This window comes from Rhipicephalus sanguineus, chromosome 1 (assembly GCF_013339695.2).
Source record: "Rhipicephalus sanguineus isolate Rsan-2018 chromosome 1, BIME_Rsan_1.4, whole genome shotgun sequence".
Taxonomy (NCBI): domain Eukaryota; kingdom Metazoa; phylum Arthropoda; class Arachnida; order Ixodida; family Ixodidae; genus Rhipicephalus; species Rhipicephalus sanguineus.
The window spans coordinates 161,068,975-161,094,081 of NC_051176.1; the positions used below are offsets into that span (position 1 = coordinate 161,068,975).

Consider the following 25,107-nt stretch of genomic DNA (forward strand, 5'->3'; position numbering starts at 1 on the left):
GACTTACGACAGACGGTAACTCTGCATACGCATGAACATCTTATGCGAGGAAAAAGAGGCACTCTTGTAGCATTTTCACCATCGCCGTGCCGTGAGAAGTTAGAACACACCCCCAGATGGAGCCTGCAATGTTTCCACAATGGCCCAATGCCTCCTCAAAGCAGCATTGAAAAACGTATGGCAGCTCCACTACTGTGAAAGCTGAGGAAGTGCGTAGCACGGGCACTCAGCGATTCCCGTTCGTAGAGTTACCACTTCGCCGTTTACCAAAGCGTCGATGACGCCAATGTTTGAGGTAAGCATGTAGGGTTTCCCCGGCACGAGTACAATCTTGTTGGGGATATTCGCCAACTCGGTGAGCAACATGTGTGCTACTTTTTTTCTGCGCTTATCGACATCCTGCTTGTTACAGCAGTTGAGATGCGCATCGTCTGCAGCGAGTTCCGTCAGGTTGTTTCCCCCCATCAGATGTAGCGAAGCAGCGCCGCCGAAGCGGGGGGGGGGGGTGCATTTGCTCGCACGTCGAGGCGGTGGCGTCATCTCTTGCGCGGCCCCGGAGTCAGCCGCAGGTTTTCGAAATGTCTTTAGTGATTTTTAGTCAATATTTGCAATTACTTCTTTGTTATTTCTGCTAATTGTATTATATTAGACCTTGCTCGTTCATTTAAACCCGGTTTTGAGCATTGCTAGACTTGTTATGGCCTGTATTGAGCGCGATCACGCCACATGAGATGCATGGATGGACGACAAGCCGGGCGCCTAAAATGCTCCGCACTTAAAACTTGCGACAGACTTAATTCTTCCTGTTATCGTAAATAAATGACTGCTCGTATGCAAAAGCTAAGTGACCTGGGATTCATCACAGCGGCTAAGCCAAAACATTTTGCTCCCTCTCTGTATTGCGTAAGAACTAGAAACTGATAGTGCTGGTCTCCAATTTTTTTAGAACAATCATTTCTGGCTAACGTGAATTTCATTATGAGTTTGGTACGAAGATAAACACTGGTTGTTTCGGCATTTATTATTGCGATAGCAACTATATGGACACTCTCGGCTGGTATTCGCCGTCGGCGTCACCGTCATGTCCGGTCTATGTATATATATATATATATATATATATATATATATATATATATATATATATATATATATATATATATATATATATAAAAGCCACGAAGAAGAATAATTCAGCAATACTTTCCGACGCGCGGAATCGAACGGGCGGCCTCTCGCTCCGTAGCGCGCGGCGTTAGACGGCTAGGCCACGAGGAGCACGGTCTTTCAGCTTGCTAACGGTGAGCTATTTATATACACCATTTACTTCAGCGTGCTTTCTTGCTCACCAGCGAGATAGCGCGAAGTGCGCAAGGGGCGCGCTTTAAAGGTCATCGCCCCGCTCGTAGCGTTGCGCGCGCGCGCGTCTCCGTGCACTTCGTCCTACAGGGCGTGGTCGCCTGCGTGCCCGCTTGTCTCGTGGAGGGATGAGGGGGGGGGGTGTATGTCTTGTGCTTTCACCGCGATGTCCGCGCTGAAGTTAGAGAACGTACGAAGGTGACTTCGCTCGCTGCAGCGGCCGCGTTTGCGAAACGAGCACGCTGTTCAAACAGAAATAAGTCACAACAGTGACACTTGATAGTTCGCGCTCGCCCTGTGCGTGTTCTTTTCGTGCGTCCTTTGCGCTTGATCTAAGCGCCGGAAATTTCGAGCTGCTTTCCGTTCTTCGCGTTGCATTCCAATTTGTTGCTATCGCATTCATTGCTTCGCTGCTGCGGCGAAACTGTGACTTTTCTCTCTATTTTTCCTCCAAAGAAGTGTATAACTATGGCGGCAATTAAATCGAATTTCATAACTGCATCCCACTTTGTGTCCCGTTTTGTTATTTTTGAAGTGTGGATGCGTATATATTTTTATTGAAGTCGTGAACAAGCAAAATTAAGTTCAGTACACTCTTCACGAATGAACTGTATAGTCTTATGCCCGCCAACTGTAGTAGGAAGATTCAGTGGGCGCATATAAATGTTTGTTGTTTGTATCCACATCAGGGGCCGAATTCGCGAAACGCTCTTTCGTAAGTGCTTTTTGCAATTGGCCGACCGGCTGCGGCCAGTGGCAAAAAGCATCAGGTAGGCTGAAGTATCGACTTACGAACATGTTCGGCTTAAGACGCTTTTGGGAATACGGGCTCTCAACATCACGTAAAATATGCAGTACTCGTCAATTTTCTGTTCGGGCTCTCCGAGCTGAAAATGCACTGTTTCAGTCTTTCTAACACCAGAAAAGGAACTAGAGGAAAAAAATTTTGCATGCCCTCTGTAGCGCGAAATTGAGCGTGTTTGTCTCGTGTATTCTAGCGGTACCATTGCGCTTCCATTTATACTTCACTTATGGTTTAGACGGTAATTTTCTGAAAAGTAAATTCTTATCCTCTTCTCAAGCTTCACTAAATAAAACAAGGTAACGAGGAACGAGTACGGCATGTAGAAAGAAACGCTAGAGTTCGAAGACGAGAGTTCGATCACGTAGCATCGAGCCACGCGAAAACATGATAATAAGTCATGTGGCGAAGGCATTAAATTATGCCGTGCGATAGGGCGCGGACAAGTTATAATTATCGTGCACTTTCCATGGTGAGTGGAGACCGAATCAAATGCAAGCGTATTTGACACTGCTACACAATGACTTCAGTGCCATAAACCTAATTCTGGCTTCTTTAACGGCACTTGAGGCGCTGCAACCGAAGCAAGAAAACATATCCTAATTATACTAGCACTAAAGCGGCCCACAGTTATTCACTCCGCCAGTAAATAGAAACTAAAATAGCGCTTACTTGCTAAGACAAACTCTCCATTCATTTTTATCGCATAGGAACATTTATAACATTCGGGCTACAGCTTCAGAAGCATTTATTCGCGGCTGAGACAGTGAGTTCAGTGTCAATTGACAATTGGCAATGAGTCCGCCTGAAGCATGCCGATCTCTGGCTGCGTAACGGCATCCTTCTTCGATCGCAGTCTAATAGTTCCACTGAGCTACAATACTATGACGAAAAGTGTCCATGTGACATCTTTATCGATAACGTCAGCAGTCATTGGAAATGTGGCTAAATTAGCAGCGTGACAATGTTCCAAGCTTAGCCATATAAGTTTACAGTCCACACATAATTATTAAAAATAAAACATGAAAAATTTGATTGCGGGCCGAAGCTATAAACTCATTCAGAAAAAGCATATCGCATTTAAAGATCCTCTATATATATAGAAGAAGGTTACCATCCGTCCTTACGCTGCCGCACGAAACATCGGCGTACATGAAGTGTGTTATTCCACGGTGGCCTAAGCAGTGGTCCATATATGTTCATGTCAAACAGTGTCCCGTGCCTTTTATTAAAAATTATTCATGGATCCTCACCAGTGTTTTCTTTTTTTTTTTTTTGTTTAGATGCGGTGTTCGCAATGGATTCCATGACGGAGAATTTTACATTCCAGTTTATCACTAATGCCTTCCTCAGCGTCACAATTTTCTTCTTTTTAAGGTAATTTCTATGCTGGTTATCCGGTTATATAACGTATAGAGACTTGATTGCCCAACACTCCAATACGTCTTCCTTTTTCACGACGCAGTGGATTTCTGCTGGCGTACGTCGCAGTGGCGTCTCGAGAAGTTCTCGCGAGAACGAACCCATTTCTTCTTTACATTGTGCGAACGTCGCAACGATATATCAGGTGCGTCCAGTTTTGAAATGTTGCTGTTCGTTTGTGTTAGTGACATTTTGCAGCGCTAATTTCTTCGTTATAGCTGTACTTTAACCTGTACATGCGCCACTAAGTGTGCATGTGCTCTTGCGTCTTTTCTAGAGCTTCCCGGCAGTTCGGAAATATATGTTTTAAAAAACGCCCAGTAACAATATGCGATCCAAAAAGATAGCAAACTTCGATTCAAATATGTTGATTGCGCAGAAAACGCAATAGTAGTATCTGGAGCTTCACGTGCCGAAACCACGATACGATTATGAAGCACGCCGTAGTGGAGGGCTTCGGAAATTTTGACCATCTGGTGTTCTTTGACGTGCACTGGCAGCGCACAGTACACGGGCCTCTAGCATTTCGCCTCCATCGAAATGTGACCGCCACGGTCGGGATCTAATCCGCGACCTTCGGGTCAGCAGCCAAGCACCGTAACCGCTACACCACCACAGCGGACGAGCGGAAAACGCAGGTCACAGTGACGTTTTCCTTACGACAACGACACCACAACAAACTTCATCAACCTCACACATGAAAGAGAGAGAGAAAAAGGTTAAGTGAAAGGCAGGGAGGTTAACCAGAAGTTTTTCGGTTTGCTACCCTGCACTGGGGAAGGGGTAACGGGGGACAGAAAGGTAAGGAAGGAAAAGGGAGTAAAAAAAGAAAAAAAAACGCACACGCACTCAAGCACGGGAGCATCATAGTCGTTTAACGAGGTCGGTTGAGCGGAACAACTTCAGCAGCGCCTTCGTCGCTTTCTGGTTGGAAGCTAGAACGTTCCGACACTCCAAAATTGATTGTTCATAAAGCGGCTGGACATCGAGGCGTGCTAGCGTTGCTGAGAGCTGTTATCTCTGGGAACTGTAGCGAGGACAATGACACAGGACGTGCGCAATGGTTTCTTCGCTGCCACAGTGAGTACAGGCAGCACTCTCTGCCATTCCGATTCGGTAAGCAAAGCTGTTCGTGAAAGACACTCCAAGCCACAGGCGGCAGAGGACTGTTGTTTCGGATCGGGATAGTCCGGATGGAATTTGAAGTGACGGATCCAGACGGTGAAGGCGGGTATGCAGAAAACCGGACGTATTCCACATTGAATGCGTTAGATCACGTGCGAGCGAGCGAATGTTTGCTGCTGTATCGGTTCGTAGTAATGGAATGGCTTCCTGCACGCCACTTTCATGAGCATTCTTTGCAGAATTATTGGCATGTTCGTTGCCGTCGATGCCACAGTGGCCTGGAAGCCACTGAAAAGTTATGTCATGCCCTTTGTCTTTTAACTGCTTATAGGTTTTTCTTATTTCGAATACTAGTTGGTCTTGTGCACCACGATGTAAAGGTGATGACAGACACTGCAAGGCTGACTTCGATTCTGTAAATATGCCCCATTTCTGTGGTGACTCTAGTTAACTTCTTCGAAGTGCACTGCGGAGTGCCGCAAGCTATACAGCAGTCGTCGTATTCCTATGAGACGCTCTAAAATTATAGATTTCGGCTGTTGCAGGGAAGATAACACCTCCTGCAGATCCCTTAACAGTTGTAGAGCCATCCGTGTAAAGTTTAACGTAGTCTGCGTATTCCTCGAACAGAGACAGCTGCTTTAAAGCTGGCGACGAGAGCTCCACCTTCTTCCGAAGCCCTGGCACTGTCAAATGACGTTGAGGCTGCTCCAGGCGCCAAGTGGGTGTTATAATTCTTTCAGGAGGTATAGCCTGTTGGAAGGCACTCTCGGAAAGTCGAAATCCTCTTGCAAAAGGAGACGCTGGGCCGATCTTCTGGAAGTGAGGCTAGGTGGTGGGCAGGGGCGCGAGCAAGGCGTCTAATGTGTGCCCTAAGCACCTCAGGTTATGTGAATGCTAGCAGGGTGATCCTTTGCAATGGCAATGGTCTCCGCTGTTGATGCGCAGCGTGGAAGCCCGAGACAAACTCCGAGTGCCTGACCCTGAGCATTTTCGAGTGTTGCTTTTACAAGTGTTCGTCAGCACCGGTAGACTGTACCGCAGATACCCAAGAAATAGAGCCCGGTATAATTGCAACATAGCGTACACCGATGTACCCCACGTTTTCCCTCCGAAGAATTTGAAAAAATGCGAGATGGCTGTCAGGCGCTTCTTAAGACCAGCCACATGGGGACTCCAGCAAAGCTCTCTGTCCATGATGACGCCCAAGAATTTGTGAAATACCCGTAACCACAGTCAATAACGTGACTGCTGACCTATAGCTAACTGTAGTTGTAGAAACATTCCAACTTCATAAGGCTTTTGCGCCCAGAGTATTGAGCCCTGCAGTGTCGTCTTGTTTACATACGATAGAGCAATGTGTCAAAATGTTTTTTCCTCTTTCACTATTTTCATCGCGACAAGCAGCTGACATGTGCAGCATTGTGGAAACTTTTTTGTGGCGTGTCATCTACTCGCATAAACGCTTATCTATGCCACTGCTCAGGTTGGTAGTGCCTGCCATGGCAACAATACTCGTGGCTTTCCTGCTGCCGCTCTTCGCCTACGGTCCAGCTGCGAACGACGCGTACAGCCAGTACATCCACGGTTGCTACAGCAAATGGTGGATCGTGCTATTGCAAGCAAATAACTTCGATAACTCCGAGCACGTGGTGAGACAGTTCTCTTTTTTGTTTCTTTCTTACACATTTACAGAGCAGTCCTGTTGTGCCTGAGGGCCAGCAGGCGGCTGCGACGCCCGAAAAACTCCTGAACTTGATTGATACTTATTTGCCGTTTTACAGTGCTTGCAACACATGTGGTACATCAGCGCAGAACTTCAAATATTCCTAGTCGTCGCATTTCCTCTAGCGCTGCTGTTTATTAAGTAAGTACTCTTGTCTTCTCAAGCTTGGGCGTTAGCGGAAACATTCACGATCTAAACTCGACCGAAAATATCCAGTAGGTACAGAATCTACGAGGTGATATCACAAGTTACCGATTGTCACTTCAGAAGTTACTCGTTGTCGCCTCAAAGAGAATCAAGCACGCGACAAAATCAGGCTTATAGTCCCCCGGCAGTCACAAAATAGCCTCATTATTCCCTGCCTCCCACACCTCAGACCAAACAATCTTCGTAAAAAATTGGCTACGCCTGGACAACCACTTTTAGCCTTTTCAAACTGTTTCTGCGATTGTTTTTTTTTTAATTTTGATAGGGCGCACGTACGTCATAAACCTAATGAAAGGCGAAAAGGTGACGGGGGAGGATAAGGAAGTCACCTGGCTTGAAGCGAAACAAGGATGAAGCCGGTATTCTAAAATTTTCTCGGGCCCCTATTCCATTGACCGCGGATGCTCTCTGTCTCAGTGTGCGATATTCACTATCTGCTGCGAGCCTAGTGTCTTTGTCAGTTGTACTATGACTCATTTATCTCACCTCATTCCGGCCTTTTCTTCGGCAAGAGGATATATGTTTTCCCTATGTGAAATTTATTGGACGACTTGACAATGTCAGAAAAATGAATTGGTTTCACCCGCAGACGCGTATGAACGTGCTTTGCCTTTTGGGAGGAGGGAGGGAGGAAAAGGGGGGCGGGGGTGGCACTTCCTGCTCACATTATTGGCCCTCAAGCACTGCACATAAGCCCAGTTTCTATCTATTATTCTAATGACGACAGTAAACTGAGCGAGTTGGTAATTTTTTGTGGCATTAGAGGTAGCGCTGAACTGACACGGAACTAGTAAACGCAAGACAGCTCTTAGGCCGTCGTTTTTTGTCATTCTTCCGTTCTGTGTGAGTTTAGTGCTACCCCAAATACCATTATCCGAGGACAAAAAAAAAAATTATCCTCTTTCACGTGCTCAAGCAGGGAGAGGTGGCGCTCATCTAAGGCTAGACTGTATTCAGTGGCGTGAGAATCACGGCTGGCTCTGGCGGTGTCTTGGTTAGCAGACATTGCAAGCGTCACGCCAAGCTGGTCACACTCATCAAACACAACACACAAGTTGAAATCACGACACTGCATATTGACTTTGGGACAGCGTACGAGATCAGCCTGCCCAATATCACTTCTACATAGTCTCCGCAATGTCGCTTTTATTCTTAGTTTTGCTTAGGCGTTCGGTTTGATGCACTATCATTCTCGTCCTCCCCGTAGATCTCACATTTTGGCACTTGCTTTGCAAGCTTTAAGTGGGCTTTTCATTTTTTTAACGTGCCACATCATAACGTGCCATACATGTTAACCTGCTATCGCTACTCATTTGCTGTTCGCTACAGGCATCCGAGAGCGGCAGCTATCATCGGAGCTCTCACGGCCGCTGCGTTCTGCCTTATGACCTGCGTCCAGATCTACTCGTGGGACCTGTTCTATGCTTTCACGAGTGGGTCCAATGACATGAGGTGGGTGTCATTCACTTCGCTCGCTGATGAGACGCTGGCACCTTGGGTGTCTCCTGCATAGGTGACAGTGTTTCGCTAACGACGCGCGTTGTGAGAGCAAGTGGTGGTGGTTTCCCACAAATGTAATTTCCCTGTTTCTCGCGCACTATACCGAAATTATTTCAACAACACGTCTGTAAGCTTGCATCTAACCCTTACTTTGCCTGCAACTACACCGAAAAGGACGTGAAATTGAAGCGACGCCGAAAACGAGACTGGCTGCAACGTACAGTCTGCAGTGTTTGTTGTTTTCCTTCGCACAAGCGACTCATACCAGCCACGGAGAATTGGCCGTGATTTTGGTGGATACAGCTGAATTAAGACACAAATTAATGTTCCCCTAGATATTTTCGAAAACTGATAAAGTCAATAAGAGAGGTGCAAGGAATTCAACAATTTAGCGGAAATCGAAATGTATAGAGTAATTGCACTAAAGGGAGCATGAAGACTCAGTACTATTTTTTGACATGTATAGACAAATACACAAAAGACACAGATGAAATAGGGAGACAACAGGCTGACAACTGCCACCTGGAGGGGCACAACGCCTGCCTACTTTTTCGGGAGGAGGGAAGAGATAGAGGAAAGAAGATGGCAGAAGACAAAGAAGAAAGAAGATAGGAAAGTAAAGAAAAATGGCGGAGACTCGGACAAAGATAAGTAGAACACGAAAAAACAGTGTCTATAAGCGGGTGACTACATCCGTTTGCTTCATGAAAGTCAGCAGGGCACGATGGCCCTGGTCCCGTCGAACAGCAGACCCTCTCGGAAAGGTAATCGTCAAGGGTCGCGCGCTTAAATCCAGCGAGTCTATATTCCTTAACGACCGATGCCCGCTGCGTAACGAATGTGGGACCCTGTGCAACCGCTTTTAGTTAATAATCAGTTCCTGCGCAGAGGCGCGAACATCTCTGTGACTGTACCCGAGAGTCAAAACTCCATATGAAAGGAGACCTGAAAGAGTTAGATTCAGGGCCAATTTCGCGAAATTGATTAAAGTTTTCTTTTTCTCGGTATGGTAAAGCGGTGACATAACAAAAGGTGGCTTATTGCACCACATCATTACGGAAAACTCAAAGAGGGTAATGACTCAAAACGGATCAGTCTAGGAAAAAACTGAGACAAGAGATCTGACAGCGTGATTTAATAGCGGATTCTTCAATCTTGCGTGCTTTTTCTGATTCACTGCGTCAGGGTTAGAGAGGTGTGGATACTAAGGAGAAGCGGCTAACACGTGTTTAGACAATGTCTGATTAACGCTATACGCGTGCGGAATCTAATGGCACTGATATAAGCAGTCAAGGTTACCACATGAAGGAGAGGGCCGTTAAGGTATACATACGCCAGTGAGTCCACAATTTAATTAAGAAACAATCCCTTCTGACCGGGTAGCCGAAATGATCGAATATATTTCAAATGAGCGTAGACTAGGAAATGGAGTAGTCGTAATAGAAGAGCGTTTCTTACTTCGTTTGCCAAGCGCGTTTTTCTTTTTTTCTTTTTTTCTCGCTTCATCGTATTCTTCATTTTCTACAAAAGTTATGGCAAACAACCACCGCTGAATTTCGCGCAAGGAAATTTGTAGCAATTTTTATGTAACAATTATATTATCACTTTACAAAACTCGATGTGAAATGTAAAGAAAAAGTCATCAAATGTTGACACGAAACCCACAGGATAATTTTAATTTTCGATCTTGTCAGGGTCATTGACTTAGCGAATAACAGTAATACTAATGTGTCCTTCAGGGGATATACCCCCAAGCTGACGCGCCAAATAAGGGAACAGCACTTGATAAGATGGGAAAAGGTTTTATTATTGTTATTGTTGTTGTTATTGTTGTTGTTGTTATTGTTATTATTGTTATTGTTGTTGTTGTTATTGTTATTGTTGTTGTTATTATTATTATTATTATTGTTGTTGTTGTTGTTGTTGTTGTTGTTGTTGTTGTTGTTGTTGTTGTTGTTGTTGTTGTTGTTGTTGTTGTTGTTGTTGTTGTTGTTGTTGTTTCTGTATGAGCCTCCTTTAAGCAGCAGCGACGCAGTAAACAAGATAGCCTACACTCTACAAAGAATTTCAACAATAACGCCGGTCCTTTCTTCTTTTCTTTTATATTTTATAATTCTACTGCTTGCATTCCAATCGTTTTGTTCCGAAGCGAGGAAGTGCGTATATATAGATGGTGTTTCCTTGGTGTTTTTCGTTTATGTCTCCAGCTATGCTTTCGGATTTTGCTTTTTTTATACACATGGAAAAATTCTAAGAAGGTTTGCGCGAAAGGCAGTAGAGACAAGTCGGGAGAGCGTCCAGACGAGGCCCACGTTTCCCTCTCAAGCTCAGCTTCCTCGGCGTTGATCCGCACACATGCCTAGCGTTCACGCAGCCTCGTGAATCAAGTCGCCCACATTCGATGGCGCGTCGGCGCCCTATATGTAACGACGGAGTTGTCTTGTTTTTGCTACGTGGAGAGCACTCTGTCATGCGTCAGTTTGGTGAGGCCAAGCTTCCAACCGCAGCGGTTCCGCTTGCCAGCTCTCACTGCGTTTCTCGCAACTGGAAACACTTCCGGAGTGGAATCTGTGGCCATGTCGCATAGTGACGTCGGTGAGCGGTGAGCCGTAACGTTTTATGCAGCTACCGGAAAGAAAGTGTGCGAGGAAAATCAAGCACGCCCAAGACTGCATCGTGCTGCTCGCGCGTAAACCGCACGTTACCTGTAACTACATTAACTACTACACATTAATTGTAACTAACTACACGTTAATGGTAGCTGCCTAAGCATATACCTTTAAGAAGCTTACCGTATAAGAAATAAAGTTCACCCGCTGTTTATCTATACGCATATCTATGTAGGAAAAACTTTGTAATGGACAATTAAATGGTATATGGACAAGAAATTAAAACATGCTGACTGAATGCGTAGATTTTTTTACGCCAAAAGTGCAGGCGTCAGATACATGTACGAAACGGTAAGATTGGTTTGAAAACATGGCTACCCTACACTACTGAGCGATAGGGCGCATGTCATCTGAGCTGCGCATACGTCACTAAGCGAGAATGAGGGTTATCTGACTAGATGCGATGAAGTGTTTTCATATATATTGCGCGTAAGCAGTATAATGCCCTATACTTACTCTTGATAGTAAGTATACGCACGCTCGTATTCCCACAAAAATGCGGGCTTCTTCGTTTTTCATTGCGCAAAGGAGAGTAAAAGACACGCTGGAGCTCATCTACTTCCGCCCCTTCACGCACGCTGGCTCGTACATCATCGGGGTCATGTGCGGCTACGTAGCAGCGCAGTACAAGAACGTCACAATAAAGCCGGTGAGTCCCTGCAGGCATTTCTTAGTGCTAAAGAAAAGTGTATCGATGCGCAAGTGAGTCTAACAAGAAACGCCTAGTCAATTAGAGCAACTTCGATGGGATGATGTCGCGTGATGGCGTGACTTCGCCGCTGTTCACACATCAGGTACCACACTAAGAGACAATTAGTGATCTCACATTTGCACATTACAAGAATGGATTAAGTGCCCCATAGTTTTCTTTTTATATTAGGTTGTGGGTTTGGCCGCCACCGGGGGGAGTTGCTTTTTCGTTCCCTTTCATATGCCTTTCCTCTCAAGATTACTACCACTTCAATTCATGACTATAAATGAAGACCCGTATGCTTTTCTTAGCTTCGTCATCTCTTGGCTTCATATTGCTGTGTCTAACAAAAACAAGAAAAAGAGGCCCCTCAATCCGTTCCCCTTCTTTCGTTTATTTCATTGTGAGCGACTCAGCATGTTTGATGCTATTCGGTAACATGAGATGGTTTATGTGCCAGCTGCCAGCTCGTAAAAAGAACACGTGCTACGCTATGCCATCTGGCAAGAAGAATCTTCCACATTTACCACAGTGGTCACGAGTGGCGCTGGTTAACATTCCCACGCTTATACATACAGAATAGCAAAAAAAATGTGGACGGGGGAACAATCGCCGCCGTAGCCAAGTCGGTGGAGCATCGCACGAGTAACACGAAGGTTGCGTGGTCGGTCCACATTGGACGCGTTTTGAAGACGATAGTCTTTCTTGGGCTACTTAAACGGAGAAATTTTGGTCTGTCTGTCTGTCTTTCTGTTTGTCGGCACGTCACTCGATTCAGCCACCCGACCAAAGTTGAACCACTTGCTTACCGCCCACACAGCTTGAACTGGTACGGCTGTTCATACTTGTGAACGTTGTCGATCAGAAAGTAAATATTACGCATATCTGAGGCGCAACATCACTAGGTAAGAATTAGGTGGTGTGTTTCTTTAATAGAAAATGCATTCATACGTAATTCTAAAGACCCTAGTTTCTTAAGCTGCGCTGAAAATGCGACTGCGCTGAAACTTGCCTTCCTCCGTGCCCTCTGCACGAGCTCATTGTTGTGTTTCGGTTTCGGTTCTGTTTTGCACTGTACGAATCCCATGGGGCGCCGCTCTGGCATTCCTCTTTTATTCAGGCGACGTGTACATAAAAGAGTGTGTGTAGAGTACTCGTTGAGTGCGGACGTTTCTTCTGCTTCAGCGCTTCGCGCCAAACCGCGTGTTCGGGCTGGCTAGCGTCCCCGCCGGTCGCGTTGGTCACCGCCGGTGTACGCCTGCTGCTGCGCCGGGACTACCAGCCCGCAACATAGCACTCGTGTTTCCCGACGTATTGCCAGATGGCGTCCATGTCTCACGCAGCGCCTCTTCTATCGTCTTTAGACGACATTTGCAGCGAATCACGCAGATACGCGGCCAATTTTTTAACTGATCTTCCTTATATTTGAAGATTACTAAACTTCAGTTCCATGACTACAGTTGACACCCCCTATGATTCCCTTGGCTTCATTGTCTGGTAATAACTGATGGAGTTTTACGTGCCAAAACCACCGTATGATTATGAGGCACGCCCTAGTTGAGGGCTCCGGAAATTTCGACCACCTTGTGTTCTTTAACGTTCACCTAAATCGAAGTACACAGGTCTCTATACCATTTCGCCTCCGCTGAAATACGACCGCCGCGGCCGGGATCGAACCCGCGACTTTCGGGTCAGCAGCCGAGCACCGTAACAGCTGAATCCCCAGCGGTGGCGGTTGAATTATCAGTTGGCTTCGTATGGAGACATCCGCATTGTAGTATAGCGTCTCCGTGCACCCGAAAAAGGGACATTTCTATATATTGAAACATTCATCGTACCGCTTAATCAATCTGCAGCTGTCCAGCAACCATAAACTCAGCGATTCATACCAAAACAACAAACAAATAATTATTATTATGCTAAGAAAACAGATGCGCATAGCGTCTCAACGAACTCAAAGCACAAAAACTAGTTCGAAAGTGCCTCGTGTGGGTCATTTCCCGATAAGCTCTGTAATATCAAAAAATGCCTACCCAGAACAATTGTAGCGCGACGACACTCGCGGTGTCAATTTGGATCATTCCAGAACGTCGAGATGGGCCTGTGGCTGGTCTCATTGGCCCTGGCCTGCGGCGTCTTGTTCGCCTCGTTCCCTTGGAATCAAGGTCATTTGCCAGACGCCATAACCAACGCTCTCTACGGGGGATTCCACCGGCTCCTCTGGTCGCTCGCCTTCTTCTGGCCGTCGTACGCCTGCGCCACAGGTCGTGGAGGTCTGTACACAAGGCGTTATGCCATACCTGCTTACTGGTTACTGGCGTATTGGTTCTGGGCAAAAGGTCGCAACGTTCGCTTGTCGATCGCAGCAGCCGCGCTTCGATGGGACTGGACGCGAAAACGCAGTGCAGCGCGCTTTTCGTTCTCGTTAAAGAACTACAGGTCATCGAAATTAATCATAGTACACCCACCACGCGCCTAAGCGTGCCTCATAGCTTGTGTGCCGCTTTCGGGACGTTAAACTATACTGAACTCAGCGTACAACTGCTAGTGCTGCTCTTAGGCGCCTGAATCAACTCAATATACGTGCCAAAACTATAGTATTAGTATAACCCGTTAATAAGGGCGGCTACGTGGGCTTGTTGGTAGTAGGTCATTTCTTAAACTCGTTGTAGCACGGCCAAAGACATGGATACCAGAAAAGAAGCGTATGAATACACACAGCGCTATGATTACGAGCGTTGTGTGTCGTCGTACGTTTCTTTTGCGGTGTCCATGTATTTTGCCGCGCAACAAAGAAGCTTAAGAAATGCTAAGAACCCTTTACATCGTACTTACCAGCGCAACGCCATATCCACCCAACGGAAGGTCTCTACTGAGGTTCTAGCACAGGTCGCGCGACCATTTGCGACTGGCAATGAAAAAGCGACTCAAGGCGGCCGATTTTCCCACCTGCTTGCGACCTTTACCCATCGCCACACGCAATTAACTACTGCTCGCATTGTCATTGCCCCGTAAAATAACCCAAAAGGAACTAAACTATGGCACAGCGGTGGCTAGAAAACCGATAAACTTTAGCTCATATACATCCCAGCTTGTTCTTCCTATGATTGTCTGCGTAGAAAAAAAAAAAAACATTGCAATGTGAAAACTGCGGCGAATATCACTGTCGAGAGCGCGTGGCAAATAGGCTTCAAGTCCTAATTCGATCGATAATCGGATGGCACTGTGGAACACGCTAAGCTCGCCGCCGCTTTATAATGTTCTTCTCAGTTTTATCATAAGTACAGCGTAATGTGTACCAGTGGCGATGTATCTGTCTGTACAAAAGCACGAACGTGTATACTTCAACGCATTGACATGCAAATACACACAATCCACTAAACGAAATCTGCAGTGAATGCATTCGTATCAACTGTCATGGCTGTAGTCTGTGCCATTATAAGAAAATGACGTACACGTCCAAAAGTGTGTACCCCAATGTTAGTGGAATCGCTTTTTATGGCGCAGGTGTCCTGAACAATATGCTGTCTTGGAGTTTTTTCTTGCCGCTGTCGAGGCTGACTTACGGGATCTACCTAATACACGTCCCGCTCTATATAACTCGCATGCTTCGCTTGAGGAGCTACATCAACACGGACGAGTTCTTTCAGGTAAGTAAAATGGCGAGGTAGAAATAGGAGCTATGTACTATGTCGGCGTAATGCAGGAGAAAATTGTATTTGGGGAGAATATGTTCCCGGAAACGGCAACCGCGCGCCGAAGCGCGTACGTGGCCACGACCCTAACTGCAACGTTGCTGCTGACGTCAACGAGCGTCAAGCAACAAGCGTAGAGTGGCACCCGGCCAGCGCTCCGCCGCTCCACAATCCGCACGACGCTGACGGGGCCGCCGGTTGGTGATGTCAGCAGCGATGTCTCCTCGGGGGGCGCAGCCACGCGCGTATATACTTTGGCAACCGGCTACGGTTTCCCACACCAAGGTCCAGAAGCTCATATGACTTTTACAAATGGCTTACTTCAATTTCCCGATTACAATGAAGCTGATATATGCATATTAGATTAAATACTAGTTAACATATTTTGTTAATTAGTGACTAATTTCATGCATCCCCCGTCACCACATGGTTGTAACCATTGGCAACGCCTCTCCAGTGCAATAACCCTTTTATATCAAAAAGGCTATTTTTAAAGGTTACTTAATATCTTCGTAGAGGGATACGGTGTTTCCGCCCTGTACGCTACTGTTTGGCGACAGGCGTAATTTAGCGAAGTATGAATCACGGGAGCGTAAGCGCAGCCAGCTGATTTCTTGATTTTGTGTAATTGTTTGTTAGTATAACCATTTCTTTAACAGCGAAATTTTCAGCAAATCGTTCCTTGTGAGTCGATTAAGAAAACTATCGTCATCATAAACGGGTATGTGCCACAGAAATTGGATAAATCCCACTACTCAACACTGGTGCACTAAAAAAGAAGGGAGCAGTTAGCCCAACAAATGGCTGCGAAGCGACGCCGGCGAGCCGAAGACCCCGAATATGCACAAGGATAAAATACGAGGGAACGGGAAAGGCAACGGCGGCTGCGAGAAGACCCCGGAGCAATGGAAGGCCTACGCCAACGACGATGTGCCCGTATAGATCTATGAGAGGTGCGAACGCTTGGTCTCAGCGCGAGTTACGCAGCGGGCTTTGCTGATTAAGGAATATAAATTCCTCGGACTTAAATGCGCGACCATCGACGATTACCTCTTTTCGAGAGGTTGTGTATCTCGACGCGACCAGGCCCATCGAGCTCTGCTGACCTTTATGGACCAAACAGATCTGGCCACCCGTCTTTAAGCGTTCCTTTTTGTGTATGTGTGTGTTTACCTATTTTTGTCCAAATCTTCGTCAATTTTTTTCTTCACTTTCCTATCTCCTTTCCTCTTTTTCTCCTCCTAACTTCCTTTCCTCTTCCCTCCTCCCGAAAGAGCAGGCAGGCGTTGTGCCCCTTCTGGTGGCAGTTGCCAGCTTGCTCTCTCCCTCTCTTCTCTGTGTCCTTGTGCTTGTATGTATACAAATCAAATAAATAAATAAATTCCGTCTCTGGAGTTTCGACAACTGTGTCGTGTCGATCTGTTCTGTCTGTAGTTTAAGTCGAACCTCTCTGCGCTGAGAATCAACGTAGATACAACGTAGCATCACCTAGCTAAAGCCTAGTAACAACCTAAAAGCAACCTAGAACCTGTATCGCCTAGCTAAGGCCTAGAAACAACCTAGAAGAAACCATAATAGTACTCAGAGTCTTTCAGTTTCGCTGTTTCAAGCCTTGCGCGGCTTAGGACATGCTTCGACAATTTGTTTTTTTTTTTTACGAGATTAACGCGAGCATGGTCCGAATCTTTCATCAAAGCATTGGGTGCAACAACTGGTTATTACATACAGCTATCCATGCCCACGAAAAACTGCTCTGGAAATTTCGGCATACGAAGAAGATTGAGAACGATAAAGACGAAACACGGGTGGAGCGATAAATTCGTCGTCTTCTTGCTTGCAAGGAAGACTAATCCAAACGCTTACGGATTATTTCAGCTCAAACAGCTAGTTCGCTTCATTGTTTTTTTAACAGCCAAGCTGTTCTAGCTCGGCGTGAAATGTGTGGTCGTGCCCGAAAGCTATCATCACCATGAACGGGTATGTGCCACAGAATTTGGGCAAATCCCACTACTCACCGCTACGGCGTGGCCTGTAATAACCCTGATGGGCGAGAGAACGAGTACAGAGAGAGAGATAGAGAAAGAAACAAAGAGACAGAAGGAAAGACTTAAAGAAAGAGAAAGAGAACAATTCTTCACGAGGCGGGATTCGAACCTGCGTACCCTCAATCCGAAGGCGAGCCAGGCACGCTATAGCATAGCCTTGTATAGTGTATCAAGGGTGTGGGAAAGGAAGGGAGCGTGAGGAGGAGAGATGTGATGGTGAGGAGGAGGAAAGAGGGATGGGAGAGAGTCAAGCGTAGCACTGAAAGAGTGACAAAGAGAAAACTAGAGAGAAAGAAATTCAGAAAGAAAAAGAGAAGATTAACGAAATAGAGAGAGAGAAAAAAAATATAAGAAGACAGCGGAAGAAAGCATTGCGTTGTCTAGCGACCGGATACCGCCCCACGTGGCCAAGCCGCGCATGCGCAGTAGATAAGCCACACCCACCGACGGAGACATCGCGCGCAACCTCCGCTCTATAGCGCATAGCCTGGCTGCGCCCAATCTTGTCTAGAGGGTCATGGGGCGTCCTCAGAAAGTGCATACTCACGAGAAGGAAGCCGCGCATCTTGAAGCTAGACGTGTCGGTCGACGGGGAGTACGAGCAGCGACGGACTCGTGCTTCGCTGTGCCAAGGTTTGCGTGACTTAGAGCAAACTGCCGGCATTTTTTTTTTTTCAGGATTAAAATTTGAGTAAATGCTAGACAAAAAAAAACGAATGCTGTAATGCAGTCTGTAAGCGCTGAATACAATATCAGCGATGGCATTTGGATTGTAGCTAATGCTCCCAGCTGAAAATATTTGCAAACATGCGGGGTTGCAAGGCAGGGGTATGAAGACAGGTCCTGCACCTCAACCAGATGGTGGAGTCGCGTGGTGGTGCACATAGTTCATAGCTTTTTCGCAATAGTTCACTTTTGATGGGGGGGGGGGGAGGTTGCAGGAGGGTGGCACACCTGGCTGCGCCCCTTCGATGCGGAGTTGAGAGATTATTTTTTGGCTTGATTTTATTTACTTTATACCGATTGCAAAGTATCTTTATTTGAATTTGCGCGGGGACACGATATACCCCAGTCAACACCAGCTTGAATCAAGCGTCGCCACTGCAAATATATTCACCAAATCCTTATCTGTAGAATTAAAGTTAAACCAAAGCACTATAATTTCCTGCTTTTAAACTTTTAGCGGTATATTTGGTAGTGTGATTCCACGGTCATTTAGCCGTGAATTCTTGCTTGCGGCTCTCGCGCGTCCTCTTCTTCGTTCGAATAAAAAGAAGAAGCGGGGAAGCCGCAGCGCCATTACACCGGTCCCGTGGACGACGGGCGCCATATCGGCAGCGTCCAAAATCGAAGGTACTTAGCGGGGCCCTTCCGAAATTGTGCTGCTTCAGCTGCATCGACTTTCGACCTTTCGCTCGGCCATGAACGACTACTACAACCTGCTCGAGGTGCCGCGCAACGCGTCGCCGGAGGACATCCGGCGCGCGTACCGGCGGCTAGCGCTCAAGTGGCATCCGGACAAGAACCCCGACAACAAGGCCGAGGCCGAAGCCCGCTTCAAGGAAATCTCGGAAGCCTACGAAGTGCTTTCTGACGAGTCCAAGCGGCGCCAGTACGACCTGTATGGCCACGGTGGGTTCGACGCCGACCGCCGTGCAGACTACGGAAGCTCCCGTGGTGGCAACTCATACAGCAACGGAGGCGCCTTCGCGTTCACATTTCGCGACCCCGAGGAACTATTCCGCGAGTTCTTCGGCTCGTCGGACCCGTTTCGGGACCTGTTCCGGGGCATTCACGGCGGCCAGCGCGGTGCTACGGTGCTCACCAGCGGATTCCCCTTCTATCAGCAAAACTTCGGCAGCGTCTTTCGGTCGGGCTTCATCATCGATTTAGACGACCTGCTGTTCGGGCCGCACATGTCTACCGCTGGCATGGGAGGCGCCTCGGCGGGCTTGGGGGCCATGCCGACGCAGGAAATGACCTCGGTGCGCTACGTGAATGGTAAGCGCATCGAGACGCGTACCATCATCCAGGACGGCATGAAGACCGTGCTTTGCTTCGAGGATGGCCAGCTGATCTCACGCACCGTCGAAGGCAACGCGCAAGAAATGTTCGAGACGGCGGAAGAAGTGCCCCCAGTCACCTCCAGAGAGACGCCGCAACAGCAACAACGCAGGGAAGTGCCTGAATTCTCTCAATCATCGCAGTACGGAGGCGCGGGGTCAGCGCAGTCAAGCTCGACAACAAAACGACCCTCGCAAACAAAAAGCAGAGCGCCCGCCGGGAGTAGCAGTCCCAAGATGAGCTTTGGTAGCAAGGCCAGCGCTTCCTGCAGTGCTCCGTCTCCATCTAAGGCCTCGAGCAAAGGCGGCAGAAGCAAAAGCCACTCCAGCAAGCTCCACAAGGGAGGCAAAGAGAGCAGAAGGCTACCGGTGGCTAGGAAGGACACACCCGACACCTCGAGCTGTGCGGCATCTTCAAATTCCTCGCGACACGACAAGTCGAGAGGCAGAAAGTCCTAGCTATTGAGTGAACTCTTGCACAAATGGAGTAACTGCGAACAGATGTGTTTGAGGCAGGAAGAAAATGGGAAATCGCAAGCAAGCAGTGGGGCTTCTCTGCGAAGCGTGTGAGCTCACACACGCTGTGAAGACAGCGCACGAGCTCCATGACAGAGCAGTTCTAATTACGATTGCCTGCCGACCGTGTAAATCCTTGAACGCTCACTGAAAAGTGCCCCATGTATTGCTGAAAACCAGGCCCGCTAGCTTCTACTTCCCTTGTCTACTGAAGGAGTACGATTTAGGTTCAACTAACCAACAAAAAATTAATTGCAATAAAATTTTTGTTGCTATCGAGGCTGAAACTCCATGTGCTTGCACTGTCCAAAACCAGTGGCGTAGGCAGAATTTTTTTCGGGGGAGCACGCCCTTGATTCGACATGGGGTGCGGGCAGGTAAGTGTGGTCGAGTGTCATTTTGTGCTGTGTATCCCTATCTCATGGTAGCAAAATATTTCGGGGGGGGGGGGGGGGGGGGGGGGGCATGGGCCCGGTGCGCCACCCCCTTGCTACGCCACTGTCCAGGACGCGTTTGAATGTATGAGCCAACACTTGCTTTTTGTTTTTTTATGTATATGTTTGCCTGTTAAATTTTTATTATCAAAGTATTGTCGGAATTTAAACTAGGAAACGGCGTCTACCGACATGGTGCCTGCCTGCCGGCCCTTACGAAGACAGGTTCTCTTGTCGAAATGCTCGCTCCAACGACATTCCCTGCTAAACGGTTTCTCGCGATTAAGTACTATAGCGGCTCGTTATTCAGATTTTTTATTAAGCTTTATGTAATTAGAACTATTTCTTATTGTCATGGTTTCAGACAATCACGCGTTTTCAGGCGTACGTGACACATAAACCTCAACTATAGTCTCCGATCGTATACGATGGAAAGGGACTTTTCTTGTTGACTTGACTTGCCTTGGACGTGTCTTGTTGGTATTTAGCGGTATTAAAGCAAACACGCCATCAGAAAGCACTTCTTGCCCCGTGGTAAAGTAGCGTTTTGTAACTATGTGGCAATAAACTTCAATTCATGGTAAAGTAGCGTGGTTTGTAGTTGTTTGCTAGAAATATGTAATCACAGTGTCTCTCCCCTACTCTTTCGCTGGCCGCAGCTGACAACCGCCTTAGGGGTGTTCTTGCTGAGCGTGGTGTTTGCCTACCTGCTGCACGTGTGCATCGAGGCACCCACTGTGCGGCTCCAGAAGCTGCTGTGCGAAGGGGACACCGGCGACACCGTAGCAGCGACGCCCGTCAACGGAAAGCCCCGTAACTTGAACGTGGGCGCCATCCAGAAGTCGGCCGTGTAACCGTTGCTAGGGCCTGTGAGACACTCGACATCCAAAAGGGACGCAGTTCTCCTTTCAGTTTCAGCTTCCCTTAAACCGATTGCTCATTCTTGCGAAACAGCGCATGCCTTCATTTCCATTCGATCCCTCGGCGCGGTGGCGTGCTATTGTTAAGCGTGAGGCTACGGACTTGATTCCATGCAGATGGGACCAGGGTGGAATGCAAACAGACTCGTATTCCAAGCATCGGTACGCATTACAAAAACACGGCAGGGCAAAATTAATGCTGAGTCCCATACACCACGGCTTATCCATCAGCTTCTAGTTGTGGTGGTTCTAAAGAATTACAACTGTCGTCGTGCGTTCTCCTTCTGCTGATATGAAGTGTATGAGAAATAAAAACTGCAGTTTTCTGTCAAAGCCATATACTAAACCACATTTCCCACGCAAGCGGGCATCTTGGCTTGAGCTAGAGCTTGCTCGCAGTACGACTACGGTATGTGCAACACAAACCGCAGAGCCCTCAGTCACCAGTTCGGCAGCACGTAAATCAAATCAAGGACACGAGATTCATCTGCGTGATTCACAGGAACTTAAATGAGACCGTGTGCATGGTACAACCCAAATGTTCAAAATGCACGCTGTGCTTAGTATACGCTGTTGTGCACGCTGTAGTGTATGTTTGCATCACCACAGCTTGCAACTCTCCTCTTTCCTACAGTGACAGCCGCGATAGCAAATCTGATGGTAACAGGCCTTCCTATTATTGGACGACTGCAGATAACTACCGCGGTTCAGGCAGTGGACGAGGTACTGCGTCAAAGCCTCCTAAGTAAATGAGTTCGGAGTTACGGCATTAACCTAGTTTACTTATGTTTGCGTTAAAAATCACACAGCGTCAATAACGCCGACGAGACAACTGCCCTGCACACCTGTGGTGTTCCCCTTGTCAGCTTCGTCAGTGCACTACAGAATGAACAGTTGGGTGGTGTTATCCACAACTGTTGCTCTTGTTCACCTGAACCCTGCGGCTCCAGATGAGCCTTCGTCTTCATCGTCCACATGGTGGTGTGTGCACGAATATAGACATTTCAAGCCGAATAAAATAGGCATATAGTAGTTCTAGAACCAAATAAAAGATATTACGATGATTTTTTCGAATACTGAACAGGATCGTCGAGTACTTTCTAATAGCGCATAGTGAGGTTGCGATGTATTACTTCTTTTATAGCGACATAGACTTGCCCTTAAGGCATACTATTTTGTGTGTATATTTGTATCAGATGTGCGCCGTTATAGGCCGGTGTTTTGTATGAAGTGATGCAGTGTCTTTTGGAATCTGTTATTATGTATCCAGCGGTCATAATTGGTCGTGTCACTGTAGCGAAGACCGTCTTGCAAGAGGCGACGGGAGCGTTCAGACTGCAAGCCTTGGCATGTCCGTATAAGATGGTATACATCTGTTTGCATCAATGGAATAAAGCAGTACTGACACGCATCACACAGTGCTAAATGCGACCAGTTCCACGTTGACATGACAGCCGGGGTAAGGGCCACCCGATGTCCGAGGCCTCTTAAGCAAGATTCCTCCGCCCTAGTGAAGTAAAGGGGGGGGGGGGGGGGGGGAGCAGACACACGGTGGGATAAGAGCGCGTGTATCCTGCCGGAAAAAAATCACAGCATACCCATGTGGTGAATGATGATGAGTGGGGCGAAGCTCCGGAGGGAATCATCGGTAAACCGTGAATATTCCGTGTAATGCATTGTGACTAGATTGTTTGAGAACCACAATCTGTCGCACACGCCACAACTGTGGCCGAAACTGTTGTCAAGGAAGTCCCGCTGGAAGCGCGCGTCGGCGCCTTCGGTCAGAGCCCGCCTGATGAGTTTTGCAGCCACTTCACGTGCTCGCACAGCCTCGGGCTCTGCCTGCTGGTACGCGCGCTTTCTCGCCGCTTCACGGTCCTTCACATCTTGAAGATCCGATTCGCGCTGCAGCCGTGCAGCTTCGGCCTCGCGGGCTCGAACGGCGGGGCTTTCTCGCCGCAGCCGTGCAGCTTGTCGAGCAGCTTCGGCCCCGTGGGCTCTCACCTCATGATTCTGTCTGCGAGCGCGCGCTGCCGCCGCCTTCTGTGCCCTCCGTTCCGCAGCCTTGTCTTCCATCCGGCGACTCCGAGCGAAAGAGAAAGCGTGCCAAGAGGGAGCCTCATGGCTCCCTCTTGGCATTACATTAGAGCACTGCACGGGCTCCGTGAAAACTACATTAGAGCACTGCACGGGCTCGGACCCGGCCCGGCCCATGGGCGGGGCCGGGCCGGGTAAAGTAGTTTTCACGGCGGGCCCGGGCCGGGCAAGGGCCTGAAGCTCCGGGCTTAGGGCCGGGCCCGCGTTTGAGGTGGCGGGCTCGGGTCGGGCCGGGCTTGGACTTTGTTCGGTTCTTAAATGGACGCTATAGTGAAGCAATGAATATTTTTAAACTGATAAAGTGTACTCTAAGAATTCGAATGTCATTAATTTCGCCATCATAAGTTTATTATCAGACGAGAAAATGAAGGTCAAAATTCCATTTTTTTTTAATTTCGCGCCGAAAGTGCGAGCGTGACGTCACGGATTTAAAACTGTATTTGACGTATTCGGAGGACATTGCCTCTACAAAATTTCCTGACACTCGGTGTGTTAAGTCTATGGCTCCCTCAGAGGTCAATGTGTTTCATTTTTAGTGATTAGGAACTACGTAGGCCTCAATAGACGCCGTCAGGATCTAAGATGTCACGACGTCTGCTGCGCAAATTTCAAGGGGGTGTAGCCACCCGCATTTAACTTTTTGCCTGTTTTCCCACTTAGCAAGTGAGCTGTGGGAAGCTACCCAGAGCCTTCGTAAAGAATTAAGTAGTCAGGAGGTGTGGGAGGCTGCCATGCGCAGCTACAACCCCGCGCTTCAGGAGGCTATCCTGAGGTGGGCTGAGGTTGTAGAGGAGGCCTACCGCGAGTAGGATCCCTCGCCTTCACCTCGCAGCCCCTTTCCCTTAAGATGGGATAAATAAAGTTATTTCTCTCTCTCTCACTTACCGAGAGCCTTGTCCCGGCGAGCGCGGTGATTTAAGAACTGCAAGATAGTAATTTATTGATAATAAAAAAATTGTTTTTCTTTCTAGTGGCCCTTCAAGTTTGTTCCACATACGTTGCGCATACATATATGTTTCACACTTTCTCTCGAAAAAACGCTTTTTTTTATGTGGGGCAAGCTACTTGGAGAAAATTTATTAGGGACCAGTACTGAAACTGTTTTGCTCCTTGCATATGGGGCTACTTGCTTTATCTTAAACGGCCGAGCTAAAAGTAGATATACCAGGCGCTTATATAGTTAATATGTCTTTATTATGTGTTTTATCTGCATTCGTCATCATTTTATATTCCAAATACTATTCTGTAATCGCAGTAATAAATGCAATATAATAAATACATACGTGTAACTTATCGCAAGAGCGATCACAGAGCTCCAAAGCGGGGAAACGTTTGTGAAGTTTCCAGCCCTCCGCTAAAGCGAAAGGACTGCACGGGGTCTGGTTACATAGAATTCCTGTACAGACACATTCTTTTTCTGTGGCTCCGTCACGGCCCCCAGAGGTCATGTGACGCGAGATGGACATGCACAGCCTGCTTTGCATAGAGTTTCCTACAATACTTCCTAGAGGGAATTATGGGAGCTGCAACGCATGACGCTTCAGCCAGCATGGGAATGATGGGTAGTACACAAATTTGTCTAAACTTCGTTCTTTCGGCTCCGTTTGACTGCGCGTCGCCTGCATCCGCTTTGTCGCAAAACAAAGTTCAGCAAAAGTCAGCAGTTCCACTTCACCACTTTAACTTTTTTAGGCTCACCAAATCAAACCTGGTCACGAAGTTCACAACGGTCTATTCTTTTATCCAGAACGAACGCCAAAACACAGCAATAAACAAAGCCACAAGTACGTTTGAAGCCGCAAGCCCGAAGACTAGGCAAATTTGTGTACTACCCACCAT

General features: G+C 47.5%; 2 protein-coding genes across 2 annotated transcripts in view; both read left to right on the forward strand.

The window, feature by feature from the left end:
* LOC119401303 (nose resistant to fluoxetine protein 6-like) overlaps window positions 1-22,252 on the forward strand; it is a 123,356-nt gene extending 101,104 nt beyond the window's left edge. The window contains exons 7-15 of the mRNA XM_037668001.2: window positions 3,442-3,535; window positions 3,624-3,725; window positions 6,192-6,357; window positions 6,490-6,572; window positions 7,968-8,090; window positions 11,336-11,456; window positions 13,585-13,771; window positions 15,006-15,148; window positions 20,911-22,252. Of these exons, the coding sequence (XP_037523929.1) occupies window positions 3,442-3,535; window positions 3,624-3,725; window positions 6,192-6,357; window positions 6,490-6,572; window positions 7,968-8,090; window positions 11,336-11,456; window positions 13,585-13,771; window positions 15,006-15,148; window positions 20,911-21,105 (1,214 nt within the window). The 3' untranslated portion in view covers window positions 21,106-22,252. The remainder of the gene's footprint in view (window positions 1-3,441; window positions 3,536-3,623; window positions 3,726-6,191; window positions 6,358-6,489; window positions 6,573-7,967; window positions 8,091-11,335; window positions 11,457-13,584; window positions 13,772-15,005; window positions 15,149-20,910) is intronic.
* LOC119401386 (protein transport protein Sec24A) overlaps window positions 1-25,107 on the forward strand; it is a 651,765-nt gene that overhangs the window by 13,184 nt on the left and 613,474 nt on the right. The gene's annotated exons all lie outside the window — the stretch shown is intronic.